The sequence below is a fragment of the Lepidochelys kempii genome, chromosome 5, assembly GCF_965140265.1.
Source record: "Lepidochelys kempii isolate rLepKem1 chromosome 5, rLepKem1.hap2, whole genome shotgun sequence".
NCBI classification, from domain to species: domain Eukaryota; kingdom Metazoa; phylum Chordata; order Testudines; family Cheloniidae; genus Lepidochelys; species Lepidochelys kempii.
The window spans coordinates 99,829,826-99,845,823 of record NC_133260.1 but is presented as its reverse complement, the minus strand read 5'-3'; the positions used below and the strand labels follow the sequence as shown (position 1 = coordinate 99,845,823).

Sequence of the window (15,998 nt, the reverse complement as noted above, 5' to 3'; positions counted from 1 at the left end):
CTCTGCATCAGTTATGAAGCTGTAGTATGTCAATAAATTGGAAGACCCAAATTCATGGTGAGATAATTTTGGAACTGTTAAATATATGCACTCTGCAATTGAGAAGCATCTTCTTTGAATGTCTTCTGAAAGAAGATATTCATTGCTGGCTGAATTATATATCTCCATCAACCAAAGGACAAACTCCTGTATCAATTGGGGCACAAAAGTAGCTGACCTCGGTAAATGACAATCACCTGGCTTTGGATAATATTCTGAGGCTTTCATTTCAGCTATTTCAGACCAAAGGATTGAAGCACCATTATGCAAAATCACTTGTACGTTTGAAAGCAGTTCATCAGGCTTACTCTCCAAAAGAACATCCCTAAAATCTTTGGAAGACTTGAGTTCCTGCTTCAGATTACTAGCAGCTTGAATAGTATCAGCTAATGTTACTGTGCTCCACAGAGCAATGGTAGACTTGCCTTGTCCATACTATGCATGGAATGAAATTGCAGAACCATAGTGTTTTTCTGATTTTTTTCCCTGTCATTTGCTACTGGAATGGTTGCAGTTTCTACATCTGAATGAAGCAGAGCTTCATATCTTTTTAGCAGCTTGGACAAGAGAAGAGCCTTCTGGTACATAAGATCATTGTCTATCTCTTCAATCAGGTGAAGAAATGCAGTGTCGGAAGGTGAATATTGTTGCAGTGTAACTGGATGGTTTTGCTTTGATTCGTTTCCTTCAGATAGGAAGCAAGGCATGTTGAGTGCTAAACTGCATCGTTAGCAATTAAGTCTTCCACAGATGTTCTGCACAATGTGTCGTCATCTCCTCCTTGAAATGCTGCCTCCATTAGATTTGTTGCTCTCTTGTCTGTCTTGTGTGTGTTTTCTCAAGCAAACAATGCAACAGGACCAATCGCTGCAGGACGTGCTTGCTGTGGTGGCAATAGAAGCAGGTGAACATGATGCTCTCTGATCAGATTCAGTCTTTTTTTCTTCCATTGGTTCAACATAACTCTGACATGCCAAATTCAACTTGCTTGCATATTTCTGAAAACAGCCCCTGTGACAGCATTCGTGGCACGTCATCCAAATTAGAAAACTCATCCGGTAGCCACCACTACAGTTAATCTTTCCTGGATTCTGCTGCCAAAATCACAGAATTCTGTCCAGCACTGGTACCTCCTGACAGTTTTTTGCGTTCTTTTGTTTTTCTTGACAAATAAGACATTTTTCAAAGTTTGTGAAGTCTCTTTCTCTTTGATGGAAGCTTAAAGGGGCTTATACTGCCATGTCTTCATATACTGTAACTTTCCTAGAGAGATAAAATTCCCAAAATATATTGTTAACATTACCACTACCACCATTTTTCATTTTGTACAAGTATAGACTTGTGCTAAATTAGATAGGAATTAATGCTAAATGTTAGTATCAAAATTACCATTTTTATTTAGTGGTCACTTTGACTGAAGCCTTGTATGAAATTGTGTATTGTCATCTGTAACAGTAATACTGACCTGTGTATAAGTGTCACTGAATTAAAAAGCTAGTTTATAGAATTTCAAAGGCTAATGGTACATGCAAAGGCGATTACAAATTAAAACCTCCCATCGGGCAGACTAGGTGCTACATTGTATGTACTAAAACTTACAATGGAGAAGCATTAAATTAGAAATTCATTTAGGTTTATATCTGCCCGCTATCTGGTACAAACTATGGGCATGCAATCATCAGCGTGAGATTGATATGGTCAGCAAATTTTAATTGAAAGTATAGAAAATATTATTACTTGTGATATATATTTTGACAATTAAGAATATGCAATGTGAAAACATTTCATGTTATATTGCAGAATGTTGATTTTTTGCCATATTTAAACAGCTTCATTGGAGGGCAACTTCATCGGCCCATGCAAAACCAGTAAAAATCTCTGTACACTTTTCTTTAGTATCTTTGATCAATAAACACCACATTAAGGTGTCGCATTTGAACTAAAACTGTCGTCCTAGTCATGTTGCAGTGTTTCTGGAACTGTGCAAAAAAAAATTAACACTTTTTCGTAATTCTGGGAACCACTGTTTCATCTCACCTGTAGACCTACAGCACTACTTGGCAGCTCCACATTATACCTCATCTAAACGTATGTAAAATAAGCTTCCAAATGATATAGGTATGTGTAGGGTGGGTGCATTTAACTCCAAAAAATATGGCCTTTTTTGTAGAATTGCTACTTACCTATAAATCAATTATTTAAAAAAAAATCAGATTTATTTAAATCGGATTTTTTTCATAATTTTCCTCAATCATTTTATCTAAATTAAAACTATCTTAAGATACATTAGAGCTCAGAGATATCTCATCATGGAATAGGAATTATTAATTCTATAGTATGAGACAGTATATTCATGTAATGTTTAAAAAGTTTCGTAAACGAGTTCCAATAGTTCATGGATTAGGGACCCAAACTTATGGGGTTCAAGGGGCTTCCGTGTAGATTATTTAGGTTAATCTTTCTATTTATCCAGTGGGACTCAGTGCTCAGTCTAGAAGATACCATCAGAGATGCTTAGTTTTGCAGTTCTCAAACTGTGGATTTGTGTCTCCAGAGGTAACATGCTTGTTAACAGCAAAAATGTTTTCAAATAAATAAATACTATATAGAGGTGAGAAATAACAGACCTCAACTCTATTATCCCTCTGCAAATTTGTGTACACAGAGACAATCCCTTACCTCTCTCTAAAGTGCGAAGTTTCAAAAAGTTCAATGAATAGAAGATTGTTGGGGGTGGAATAGATCTGGACAAGGAGAAGAAGTCTGAAGATAAATGTGAGACGCGAGGAACGTACCCTTGTTTTGTTAAAATATTATATGTTTGCTGTTGAACTAAAAAATCCAGAATACTTAATGTTGTTGTTTTAGTTAAATATAACAATTTAAATGTCCGTCTGTTGGTGATCTCCTCCTAATGATTTCATAAATATCTGTTTCAATTACCTTTGGTAAATGAAATAACCAAACAATCATTCATTTTCTGATATAGTTGTAAAACTAATTTGAAAAGTTTTCAAAGTAAATCGCTGTTTAAAAATGCATAGTGTATACCTTCTAAAAATGAAACCTACCTCTATCTGAGTTGTGAAGAACATGTATTAAGGTTATAACAACCAACAAGAATGCACTTTTATGTAGAAATCCATGATTAAATCGAGTCTTTCTGACTAGTGATTTAAATCAAATCCACCCTGAGTAAAGTGCTATTTTATGAATGAGGAGAGAAAGGGACAGGCTAATGGCATACCACAATTACAGCACAAAGTGAAATGAGAGAGAGGATGAATAGGATCACTGGAGTCTGGAATAGTATCTTATGTAGATATCCAGTTTACTCTGTGAAAGTCGTACATTTCTGTAATTTTTTTGATTTTAACAGAAGTGTAGGAAAACATCTAGCTAAGATCAAATGTAGAGAACCAGGCACCAGGTTAAATGGTGCAAACGGGGTTTGAGACATTTCAGACACCTACTATTCAGAGGATTATCCAATAGCCAATGGCTAATATAAAATATAGATATGGGGATGAACCAGCAAAGAACTAGTGAGAATCTGTCTCTTTCCCTCCTTCCCCTCTTCTGTAAATGGAGAGGGTGCTGTTCCCAGAAATTGATGGTGGAACTCCATCTTTCACATCTGTCTGTGGCTAGGAGTTTCTGATCAATTGGAATTCCCTCACTTTCTCCATGCTACATTTCTTACCTTCCTTCACCCAGAGCTTCTTGGCTGTTGTGAGGGCATAGTGGAGGGAGTGAAGACTAGCTCTTCAGTTTCTTTGAATCCTCTCTTCCACCGTACCCTGATCCCAAATAGCTATTATGCTTGCTCCTAATGTTCCCAAGTAGCAGAGTGACCGTGATTCTTGACAATTTCTTACTCTCCTCCAGGGATCTTAATAGTAATTTCTGAATCATTGACAAATTTGGTCATTCTGTTTAGCAAAGTTGTGAGCAGCAGCAGAATACTAATGTTTGTGGACTTGTGAAGACAACTTTCTGAATGTTAACTAGGGAAATGATCAGCTTTAATGGCTAAATCCTTCAAAATAACTTAAATTCTGCAGAAATGGGATACTTAGACCACCTCTGTGGCCAAGGATAACCTTTTGCTTCATGGAGGGGAGAAGATTTTCAAAACATATAATGAAGGGGTAGTCTTGGACACACACTGACTATACTGCCAAAGTCAAAGGATGCCTGCAAGCCATAAAGAGATCCCCTTAATGCTTTTCCAGGCTCAATTTTTCAAAACTTGTTTAGTTCCCATTTAGCACCTAAATGAAGTGGCTGATAGAGTTCTCAAATGCTCACCACCCATGGAGGAACATTTCTGAAAATATGACAACACTCAGGGCTAAGCCTGTTAGGAAACCTGACCAGTTCATTTAGATGCCTAAATGGGAGTCTCACTCTTTTGAAATCCTGATCCCAGTTGTGGGTGCTGAGCACATCTAAAAATCTAGCTCGAAATCTTTTGAATTTTCCACTTTCTCATAGAAAAGATCAACCTAATAAAGATACTACCTGTCTTACAAATTAACTATATTGCAGCATATAACCTTTCATGAATCTCAGCATAGTATTTAAAGACGTTGTTTCGATAAGAAGCGGGACAGAGGACAGACCTTGCATGAGCCCTGTCAATACAGTGATCAAGATAAGATGGGATTTGGCTCCCAAATACAAAGCTATATCTTTGGAGGGTCAAAGTGAGACAGTCTGGGGCGTTTGGTGCTGCAATGCGTCTCCAGGTCACGCTTTTCTCTGGGAAGTAGTAAGGCAGGTCAAAGGAGATAAATTAAGTAACCCAATCATATCTCACTTGAAGTATGGAGAGGGTCTTATGGTCTGTAGAGACCTTTAGTTGCAGAAGTCCAAATTTAATTCAGTACTTTGTTTAATAGGGAAGTTTTCAGATGAAAGATTAGAGAGGAAGTGATCAAATATGGGACTATTTACTGATGGGACGCCTAATACCTCTTAGAATTTCAAATGTGTACCCCTCTGTGCCAGCTTGGGTGAATTTGACTCTAGGATCATAACTAAAATCAAGATTATGATGTATACAGTGGTGAAGTATTCTTGACTGGGACTAATGGAATATCATTAATGACATGGTAGGAATTTATAAGGAAAGGCATAGGGTTCACAAAAAAGGTATTCACATCCGTATCCCACTTACATGTTAGTGCTGCTTTCCATGCAGCCCTTCATGCTTGGAACCCCATCTTCTCTTTCAAGATCTGCTCCTTTTAAGTCCCTGCTTAAAATACAGTTTTTCCAAAAGGCCTTATAAGCCCAATTATCACCTTTTAAAGAAGTGTTAACTGAAAAGATACTAGAAAAATAAACTAAACCAAACTAATGGCAATTTCAAGACCACATGCTGACTTCACTGCTTATTTGCTTGCTGATACATCTCATCCCCCATGTTTTGCTAATTAGATGGTAAGCATTTCAGTACAGGGATTTTGTTTGCATATTTATTCGTAAGGTATCTGGTATACTGTATTTTTAGTGTTATAAACAGAAAATAAAGAAATATTTGTTAGTTTAGTGGTATAATGTTTTTGTTTTCCTCAGGAATGAGTACAATACAAATGGAATATAGGCATCTAAATCTGTACTGTGCGGTAACAGACATTTCAGATGTTTTAAACTATAGCTATGTGTGTGTTTTAAAAATTTATTTGCACAATTACTTGAAAACTTGTTAAATGTTGCTACTGTTCACACTTGTAACAGTTTTTGAAACAGTTACATGGATACATTCACATGAGTACTATATTTACATGAATAATCTCATTGGCGTCAGTTGAGTGAAGATTTTTCAGGAACTAATGGGTCTAGTCATATGAGCAAGGAGTATTTTTGTGAGTAATGGCTTGTATGATTAACTCGTTACCAATCTAATAGCTAGTAATTTTTAACACTTTAAACCTGTTATTCACTTGCTAGTGATTAGTCATTATCATCAGAAATTGTGGGGCTTTTTTATTTAAAGCAACAAGATGTGTTACCAGTGCAGTCTGTGTGTATATTTCCAAAGTTGCTAAAAGTGTAAACGCTTAACATCTTTTTTTCTATTAATCAGGTTTAAGACTCCTGACAATCTCATTATCACACGTGAGATTCATGTAGCAAACAATGCATCTGTGTGGTTTGTCAATAAAAAGCCCTCAACCCTGAAAATAGTAGAGGAGCAAATTGCAGCCTTAAATATCCAAGTGGCCAATCTGTGCCAGTTTCTTCCTCAGGTAGGAGAGACAATAACAGATAAAAATTGAGTACTGCTTTTTTTTGGTGGGGGAGAGGGAAGGAAGGAGAAGGGGATTGTGACTTTTAAAATTCGGCCTTTTAGTAGGGCGACTAGAGGTAGCTCTTTGGAAGGCCAAAAAGGGTTTAAAAAAAACCAAACCCCAATTTTAACCATTTTTGTGTGTGCGGGTGTGAATGGCATGCATAATGTTTTAAGGCTAGCTAATTTTGTCAAATTAGGTAATCTTCCATAAAAAAGGAAGCATGTGTTGGAGATGGCATGGTCCAATGGATAGGGATCAAGTTTAGGAGGCTGGAGGCCTGCACTAGGCTTGTTATGTGATCTTGGGCAAATTACTTTTTTCCCCTGTACCTTATTGAATTGGGGATCATGGTATTTGCCGTAGTTTGGAAAGTGCCTTGCGTCTATGGATGAAAAATAATCGAAACTATTAAGTATCTTTAAATATAGAAGATACATTCTCCGAACAAAGCCAGGAGGAACCTGGGTATGTTTGGGAAAAGAAAAGTAGCAGAGAGCTCCATCATGTAGGTAGTTGGCTTCCTAGTATGTCTGAACTTGAGAACAGACGCATTTAATTAGACACTCTCTAGACTAGGGGTAAAAAGTGTCATTTTAAAACATGTTGGCCGACATATTTTAATCAGGTGGTGGTTAAACTACGTTTATTAATGAGGTCGCAATTTTTTTTTTTTAAATCAGTTTTTCACTACTCGACCTTAGCGGGAAAATGACGTTAAAACAAATTCTGGGAATGTGGCAGAGTGAAATTTTGAGCACTTAGGTTTTCCAGGGTGTTTGTTTTTGTTTGGAGAAGTGTTCAGTGATCACCAGAAAGCCCTGGACAATATTTGATAGCAATTAGATTGTTCAGCCAGGAGAACTATGACTATATCATATGTTAACTACTTGTCAGGATACTGTGGGCATTTTGAAGGATTTTGGATAACAGAGTTACAGGGCTGGCTGTAATATATAACTGAGGTGCACATTTAATAATAATTTTATGCACTAACTTCCAAAGCTGTCTGACATGTAACTGTATGTTGTATGTGCATATTAGCTTGAGATAGGCCAATATATTGCAATAAAATAATACTTTGTTGCTATAACATAACAGACCTGCAGCATCGTTGGTTTTTGGTTTCTGCTTTGCAGGACAAAGTTGGGGAATTTGCAAAACTGTCCAAGACAGAGCTTCTTGAAGCCACAGAGAAATCAGTTGGCCCGCCAGAAATGTACCAATTCCACTGTGAACTAAAAAACTTCAGAGAGCGAGAGAGAGAACTTGAGGTAAGTACCTACATAGTAGAGGGACAGTGGTAGGAGGGATTTTCATAGACCTTCCAGTTTATTTTTGTTTTTAACTATGATCAATAATAGGTAGATGTCAGGTAATTTTTGTACAATATGATGCTTTTACAAGAGTAATTGTTTGTTTCTGACATTATGCTCACTTGTACAATGGCATAATAAGGAGGTATTCATATTTAAAAGTTGGGCTTCTGGCCAGGGAAGATTGTGTCAATATTGAGTTAACTGGCCAAGCTTGCGAAGGCCTTAAACTCAGTTCAGTGGCATTTGTCTTCTGTATGTAATACAATAATGTTTGAATGCCACATCCAATTATTTCCAAAATTTCAGGGAATGTTCTAGGCATAAGTGTCCAGAACATTATTGATATGGGGGGAAATCTGAAAACTCCAAGGGGAAAATTGGGCGCACATGAAGCCTCTCCCATCTCATTAGTACAGCCACAGCTTCAATCACTTTTATGCCATTGTCTGTAGATCAAACAACTAATTAATGACACCCATTAATGCTTAACAGCATAACAATACCCTATCTCATCTCTGCCTATCCTCCAAATAAAGTTTAGTACGTTGACATTTATCTTCCAGTTATAAAGAATAATAATGGTGAGAGGAATGGGGCTGAATGGGGGCATGCACACAGTTCCTAACTTAAGGGGTAGAATATTATATGACAAACAGTGACATTGACTAGGCACTATGGCGATACCAAGCTAATAATAAAATTTCACTTTGTTTGCCATATAGTATCTGTTAATCTAATTAAACAAGATAGATAAAGGAATTATAAAGAGGTGCAAAACTAACAGTTATAAAATCTCTTCTTAACTGAACTAAATATCTCTACTTTCACTACTAATTAGAATTCATTCAAGAAAGAGCAAACTGTGTAATGTAGTAATGAAAAATAGTTCCTCGCCCTCTCCTGTTGACCACTAGAGAATAATTTGTTTGATCAGAAAATGTTTTTTGGTTTTTTTTTTTTTTTTAAAGATTAGTTGTGTTTGAATTACTCTTGTTACTTGTTGTTGTAGCCATGTTGATCCCAGGATATTAGAGAAACAAGGTGGGTGAGGTAATATCTTCTATTGGACCAGATTTTGGTGGTGAAAGAGAGACGCTTTCGAGTTTGTAGTCTCAAAAGCATGTTTCTTTCAACAGAACTTGGTTCAATAAAAGATATTGGTTCATCCATCTTGCATCTCATTACCTGTATCAAACTTGAGTTTCCATGGCACAATTATGTGGGAAAAGTTGTCCTGCGCCTTCCAGTGCTGTTGGCTATAACTAGGTTTGACTCTTCCTTTTTTGAAGAATGAAATTTAGTTGCAATTAGAACACAACTAAACTGTTCTAAAAGTCTGTCTAATCCTTAATTTCTGCTCAGTTGACATACTTTTCATAATTTCTGCATACCACTTTGTATTTACTTATTTTAATAGAGTAAAGTAAATGTAAAATATATTTTCTGACAGAATTCATTGCAAGAGAAAACTAATTTCTTGGAGAAAATGAAGCAAAGAAATGAACGGTATAAGCAAGATGTGGAGAGATACTATGAACGCAAGCGTCATCTAGATTTAATAGAGATGCTTGAGAGAAAAAGACCATGGGTGGTAAGTTTTCCCCCAGTTTTTCTGAAAAACTGTTATAAATCTGCCATATTTTTAAAAAGAGAGAGTTACTATGCAGTGAAATAATTTTTTCCAACCCAGAATAGCCTGAGCACTACCAACATTATAGAAAGTGTATAATTGTCCTGAAACATTGTGTTCTACCCCTGGCATAACTTAGCTTTTGCCTAGTTGCACCTATTGCTTCAAGCAATGGCTTTGCCTTCCTTTTAAAGCATGAAGTACTAGTGACTCCCTCTGCTAGACCAATCATTCAGTATTGTATTATTGGGTGGTGGTATTTCCAAGCAGCTGATCACCTTGTGCCCTACAGCATAATGAATGATCGGTCTTTTTGTTGCTTCAGAAGTAAGCCTTGCAGTGAGTTTCACAAATAGTTTTGTCATACAAGCACCTAGCACTGGAGATAAGTGCTTTAAAGAAATCAAAATAAATAAGAGACTTGCTGGGTTAAAGGTAAATCATTTTGGCTTACTTAATAACCATCCTCTTAGGTCCACAAGAGTCTGAATTATTTTGAATTACGAAATGTAATATTTCAAAACGGACTCAGATTTGGAGAATCAAAGGATCATTTAAGCTGGGGTTGTTTAGTATTTTGAGGCATTTGTCATTATTATATTTACTCTGCTTTCATGCCATCGATTAAAGTTTCCTTCATGGGCTTGCTTAATGAAGTATATGTGGCAAGTTTTTGGATCTCATTCACACTGACTGAAATTCACAGAGGGTGCAGAAAGCCTGGCACTCTATAGTAGGTTAGCCATGTAGTGGCACTGCATGTGGGGAGTTGGAGGTGTAGCAACCACACAGAAGCTCCCTGTACATTAAGGAAGAGGCCTCCATGCCAGCCATTGATCGGTAGACTTGAGGAGGGGCAACAGAATTCATAATTATGTGACTCAGGTGCCCCTAACCCACAGTACAAATGGTATGAAGGGACCGCTACTGGGGGACAAGGGCTATAGCCTTCCAACCTGGCAGCGGAGGATGGACTTTGCCCTTTTCTTTTATGTGGGTGAAGTGAATTTCTCCTCTAGTGGTAGGGGATACTTCTTACTCCTTAACTGAGTTATCTAAACAGGACAGCTACAGGCGGTGCACAGTTAATCAGGAAAGATCATTGACATCACTGTCATTGGGGCAGTACTTTGAAGGCTAATCAGTAGTGACTAAGGGGAAAACTAATTAATGTTTGTCATAACACAAATATTTCTGAATTGACTCTTATATTTGGAAACAAATGGTTCTTTGAGTAATGCCTTTGTAGATTCACACAGCTGAGACACACCTGCACACTTAAATTTTCCCAAGAACTCTGTAGAAATCATTGATCACACTTTTGCCATCCTGAACATTTGGGTCTAAAGGTGGACAAGAAGCAGTCAGCCTGACCCCTACCTGCTTGTGGCTATCCCTCAGAACACTGAATTCACTTACATAGTGGATTTGAACAGAGAAGACATGTACCTTTCCATCCATTGAATCCCAGTATAGTAATGGCAACAGGTGTCTCTACCACGGGTTGGAGTGCTCACTTAGTTAAGTCACAATTAACGTTCTGTAACTTGGCAGATGCCAGGTTACGTACCATTGTACTGAGACAAGTGGTTTAGTTGGCTTCTCAAGTCTATTATCCATCAAGTACAGAATCAGGTAATACAAATATTTAGCCGGCAGTAGCATGAAGATGAACTATATGATCTACCAGGGTCGAGCCAGATCTGCTCTTTGTAATAAAGCTATTCCTTGAGGAGGCAGTGCATTCAAAAATCTTGTCCTCAGCACTGTTGGCCTGTGAGGCATATAGAGTACATTAGTCCACAATCTCAGCAGAAATTTCACCTTCTAGCACATAAGAACATAAGAATGGCCCCACTGGGTCAGACCAAGGGTCCATCTAGCCCAGTATCCTGTCTTGCGACAGTGGCCAGTGCTAGGTGCCCCAGAGGGAATGAACAGAACAGGTAATCATCAAGTGATCCATCCCCTGTTGCTCATTCCCAGCTTCTGGCAAACAGAGGCTAGGGACACCATTCCTGCCCATCCTGGCTAATAGCCATTGAAGGACCTATCCTCCTTGAATTTATCTAGTTCTTTTTTGAACCCTGTTATGGTCTTGGCCTTCACAACATCTTCTGGCAAAGAGTTCCACAGGTTGACTGTGCGTTGTGTGAAGAAATACTTCCTTTTATTTGTTTTAAGCCTGCTGCCTATTAATTTCATTTGGTGACCCCTAGTTCTTGTGTTATGAGAAATAACAACACTTTCTTATCTACTTTCTCTATACCAGTCATGACTTTATAGACCTCAATCATATCTCCCCTTAGCCGTCTCTTTTCCAAGCTGAAAAGTCCCAGTTTTATAAATCTCTCCTCATACGGAAGCCATTCCATACCATTCCAATAATTTTTGTTGCCCTTTTCTGAACCTTTTCCAATTCCAATATACCTTTTTTGAGATGGGGCGACCACATCAGCACACGGTATTCAAGATGTAGGTATACCATGGTCTTGAAAGTAAAAAGTGCTTTGTTCCTTGTTTCTGACATGGGAAAATCCTGCAAATAGATCTATTGGCAATGAAAGAGGATGCCACCCTCTGTCTTTGAAAGAGGAAGACCTTATTTCCCCTCTCATGTTTTCTTTTCTTTATGCCTTAACTCCAATACCGCTGATCCTGAGAATAACGGAAAATTAGAGAGGATGGAGAAAAAGTGCTTCTGATATATTCAGTACCAATAAGTCCAATTGGGGGCTAACCTGCAGCTTCCATCCTCGTCTTCACTAATTCCCACTCTTTTTTTCACAGAAAATGACAGCGTGCTACAGTTAGATTAAAATCCTTGCAACTACCTCTTTGGATTTTGAAATCTTAACAGGACAGAATTATTAGTGTGTTTTGGAGCTGATACTGATGCAGATTTGTAAGCACTCTACTAGACAAACGTGCTGCAAAATGTAAGAGATTCCCTTTTTGGGCAGCCCAAAACCAGAGTAACCCAACATCTGCTACTATTCTGATGATATTTGATTATCTTTTGACACAAAAAACCCTCTCAAGTATCAGACTGAGCTCAGTTTGACTACTACTTCACTTTATCAAGTTTCTCTATGAAGATCCACTGGTGATTTTGTACATAGTCCAAATTATTATCTAAGGAAGTTTAGATACTTACAGGTTGCTGGACTATGTTGGAAGTCAATGACTTTGAAAATGACCTGGTGGTCATTATTCATAACTATCTGAACAAAAGTTCTCACTGCAATGCTGTGGAGGGGGGGAAAAGCTTGGATGTCTTTTAGAAAAGACATGGTTTAGGTCAACCACAAATTATTGGGTGCAGTACAGGTTATTACTATGACCTTTGTTATGCAGGAGATCAGACTAGATGATCATAATGGCCCCTCCTGGTCTGGAAATCTATGGATCTACTCTGATATCCCTTTATTAACCACCTGTTTGACTTTTCTCCTCCTTTCCCCCAGAACTACATTAATTACTGGGGAAAGCTTTACTACATAGCCTAGGTGTAAATAGAGCATTTAGCTACTATCTTTAGTGGAAATAAACCCTTCAAGTAGTCCTACAGATTCTTTATGGTTTAAAATTACCTACGTAGAGAATATATATAGATACAAAGTGTTATGATCTTGTGAGGGTTATGATTCCCAAAAGTCTTAAGGTACATTCCATTGCTTTATTTGTAATACCCACAGTTTCTCTTAGAAACATCCCCATACTTGGCATCTGTAGAGCTGTGACTTGGATCTTTGTTCATACGTGTACATGTCATTCTAGATTTATCTTAAGATCTGACACTCAACTTGGTAGAATAATGTTTGTTTAGTTAGGTCCTCCTACCACCTTTACAAAAATCTTTGCTAATCAGATTCACAGAGAATAGATCTCTTAAGAAAATATTTGAAAAAAGCAATAGTTATTCACCTATAACGAATAACTTGGAGGTGCTAGCTTGTGTAGGTTAATTGACATGATCAATCCTCCTTCCCAACTATTTCTGAGCCTTCCTAGTGGACTTTGAAATAGAGAAAGAAACTGAGGGGCAGGGCAGGCCCATAGCTCCTTTATATACCCTTTGGGTCTCAACATTTGATGCTGCATTGTCCATAGGCCAAGGCTTTCTAGATGTTTCCAGCAAGTATGTGGCATTGTGAGGTGCATCCCAAGTCTGTGAATCAGTCCCTGCAATAATCTTGAACTACAGTAACTGGAGAGCAAACTGTTTATCTGTCAGTGTCACCAGGGGATTAAGTTGCTCTTCTGAGACTCACCATTTTGGAAGGGTTTGACAAAGAATGTTTCAAAGTAACTTGGGCAGCAATACAAAAATGTTCTTTGTTTACAAGTAGAAAATTAATATCCAGGTGGGAAAAGGCAACAACACATAAAGCAAAAAGAATAGATAATAGTCTGAAATTCTAATATGAGCATTTCTGCTTTTCGCATGCCCCAGAATTTGGAGTACCTCAGACTCTTGTGCTCTTGAACTCACATTTCAGGTTCCTGTGGATACCAGTAGAGTTTCCAGGTTCATCCTGGTGTTGGGAGTGGCAGTGGAATGATGGGTTGATGTCAACTGGTGGGCTATGCCGAAACCAGGACAAACTCCCCAGGTTCAGTATTATCCAGGACACAAACACAAGTCAGGATATTCACAGAATAATTGGATGCTTACACTCATACTTTTATACCAAAATTATTCAAATGCCATTGCATGTTTTTGATCAGCAGGAAATAGGTGGGTCATTGTATCTCAGGGTCAAGCTGATCCAAACCTAACGAGTTAATTGAACCATTACTGGAACTCGATCACTGTAGAACAGACTTTTTGCACGATTCTTGTTGAATTAAACATGAGCACTGCAGAGGCATAATATGTGTATCCAGCTAAACGCAGAAGGTAAAAGGCTTTCATTGTTTTGCTTGAAATTCTTGCAAGGAATATGAAAATGTTCGCCAAATGCATGAGGAGGTGAAACAAAACCGTGACCATGCAAAGGAAGAATTAAAAAAACTACAACAAACAAAGTCTCCCATGACACAGCAAATCCAAGAAGTTGAAAAGCAATGGAGAAATTTGGATATAAAAATCAAAGAGAAGGTATGTATTTTGGATTCTCGGTTAAAATATTTAGACATTCCATATGTTTAATAAAGGTGAAAATGGAACATGAAGCAATCAGAATATGTTCATTTTTGTATAGTAGAAATAGCATGTTTTTAGAAGGGATTTTAATGAAAGTATTTTTGCCCCTCATTTTCCCTGCTCTGTTCTTTGTGCCTCTCCTCCCTAAAAGGAAATTAAATATGGCTATGTGGAGTTATGTACTACTTAGTTCACTTTCCGTGATCCCATTTGGTGCACCACTGCAAAAGCACCATAGGAATAGATACAGCCATATGGTTTTCTTATATTAAAAATCTTTAGGCCAACATATACAGACTTAGTTCCATAAAGTTAGGCAGCTAATTAATTTGGCCTGATTTTCTTTTTTTTTTTCCAGAGGTGCCAAGCACCTGCAGCATTTTCATTTACTTAATTTGGGAACTGTGAGTGATGAGCACCTCCTGAAAATCAGGCCAGTTTAGTTTAGGTAGCTAGCTTCATGCATCCAATTTTGAATATTTTGGCCTACTGATTTCCTGAGCTGCTACTCCATCTACATTTAACCCGATTCTAAATACCTATATGATAGAGTTTGTCAAATAGTAACCGGTCTTCCTCCATGATTCATAATAATATTTATGAATAAAAACAGTTAATTTAGGTATGTTTTGTGGTATAATATGTTGTTTGAGAGTTTTTGGATAGCTGCAATGTATTCATACTATTGAAAAATGTTAGTGAATCCTGAAAGATTTCTATGAATATTTTAGCCCGAGTATCAGATGTACTGTATTCATTATTTGCTGTTTGTTCTTTTAAAAAATGGTGAGCAGAGTGGATTGACTTAAATCAAAGCAATCTAAATCACGAATTTTAATCACGATTTAAATCAGCAAGCAGGAAACCTTGATTCATATCATCAGTTTTAATCATTTAAATTTGTACTTTTTAGTTATTTTCCTAAAGAAAGATTGATTCTCATTAGTTGGTAACTATTGAAATATATTGATATGCAACTAAATATTGCCTTTGCACTAAAATTGGTGTTTAACTTGCATTTATTCAGATGCTTACTTTTTACATTTTTATGATGTTTGAAAATGGAGTAATGCATTTCTTATTTACAAGGTGATTAATATTTTACTTGTGATTTGTATCAAACTCTATTTGGATGGAAATTCAAATTTAAATTAAAAATGCTTAAAAACAGCATTTTAATTTTTTTATTAAATAAAATTACCCAAGTGCAGGATACATTAACTTTTTTTCTTATCAGAAAATTTATCAAAACATAGTTTTAAATGAAAAACAACTAATTTATTAAACAAAGGCAGTGCTATCTATAGTTAGTGAATTGAACTGATTGGTTTCTGGTCACCATGTCCTTCAAGATGATAGAGCTAGTAGATCTCACCCTCTCACACCTAATTTTTGTCCATAGCTTGGAAGAGGAAAACAAGCTTTCCAACTTTTTAACTCCCAAATGGTTTCTTAACTTTGAATGAATTAGTAATCGAACTGAACTAGTTGAATATACTGAAATGAAGAAGATATTCTCTTTGCACCTGCAGAATGGGCTGCTACTGTCAAAAGATGGTTTA

At 37.1% G+C, this 15,998-nt stretch overlaps 1 protein-coding gene across 6 annotated transcripts in view; it reads left to right on the top strand.

Annotated features, from left to right (window-relative positions):
* The window catches only part of SMC5 (structural maintenance of chromosomes 5), a 74,896-nt gene that overhangs the window by 8,766 nt on the left and 50,132 nt on the right, over positions 1 to 15,998 (top strand). For 4 of the 6 annotated variants that reach the window (XR_012159078.1, XM_073345165.1, XM_073345164.1 and 1 more), the window contains exons 4-7: positions 6,134 to 6,296; positions 7,478 to 7,612; positions 9,108 to 9,248; positions 14,230 to 14,391. Coding sequence is in view for 5 of the 6 variants with exons in the window: in XM_073345165.1 (XP_073201266.1) it covers positions 6,134 to 6,296; positions 7,478 to 7,612; positions 9,108 to 9,248; positions 14,230 to 14,391 (601 nt within the window). In the remaining variant the exon portion in view is untranslated. Of the gene's footprint in view, positions 1 to 2,704; positions 2,815 to 6,133; positions 6,297 to 7,477; positions 7,613 to 9,107; positions 9,249 to 14,229; positions 14,392 to 15,998 lie in introns of those variants that run through there. The other 2 variants (XM_073345167.1, XM_073345168.1) reach the window with 2 other exon arrangements.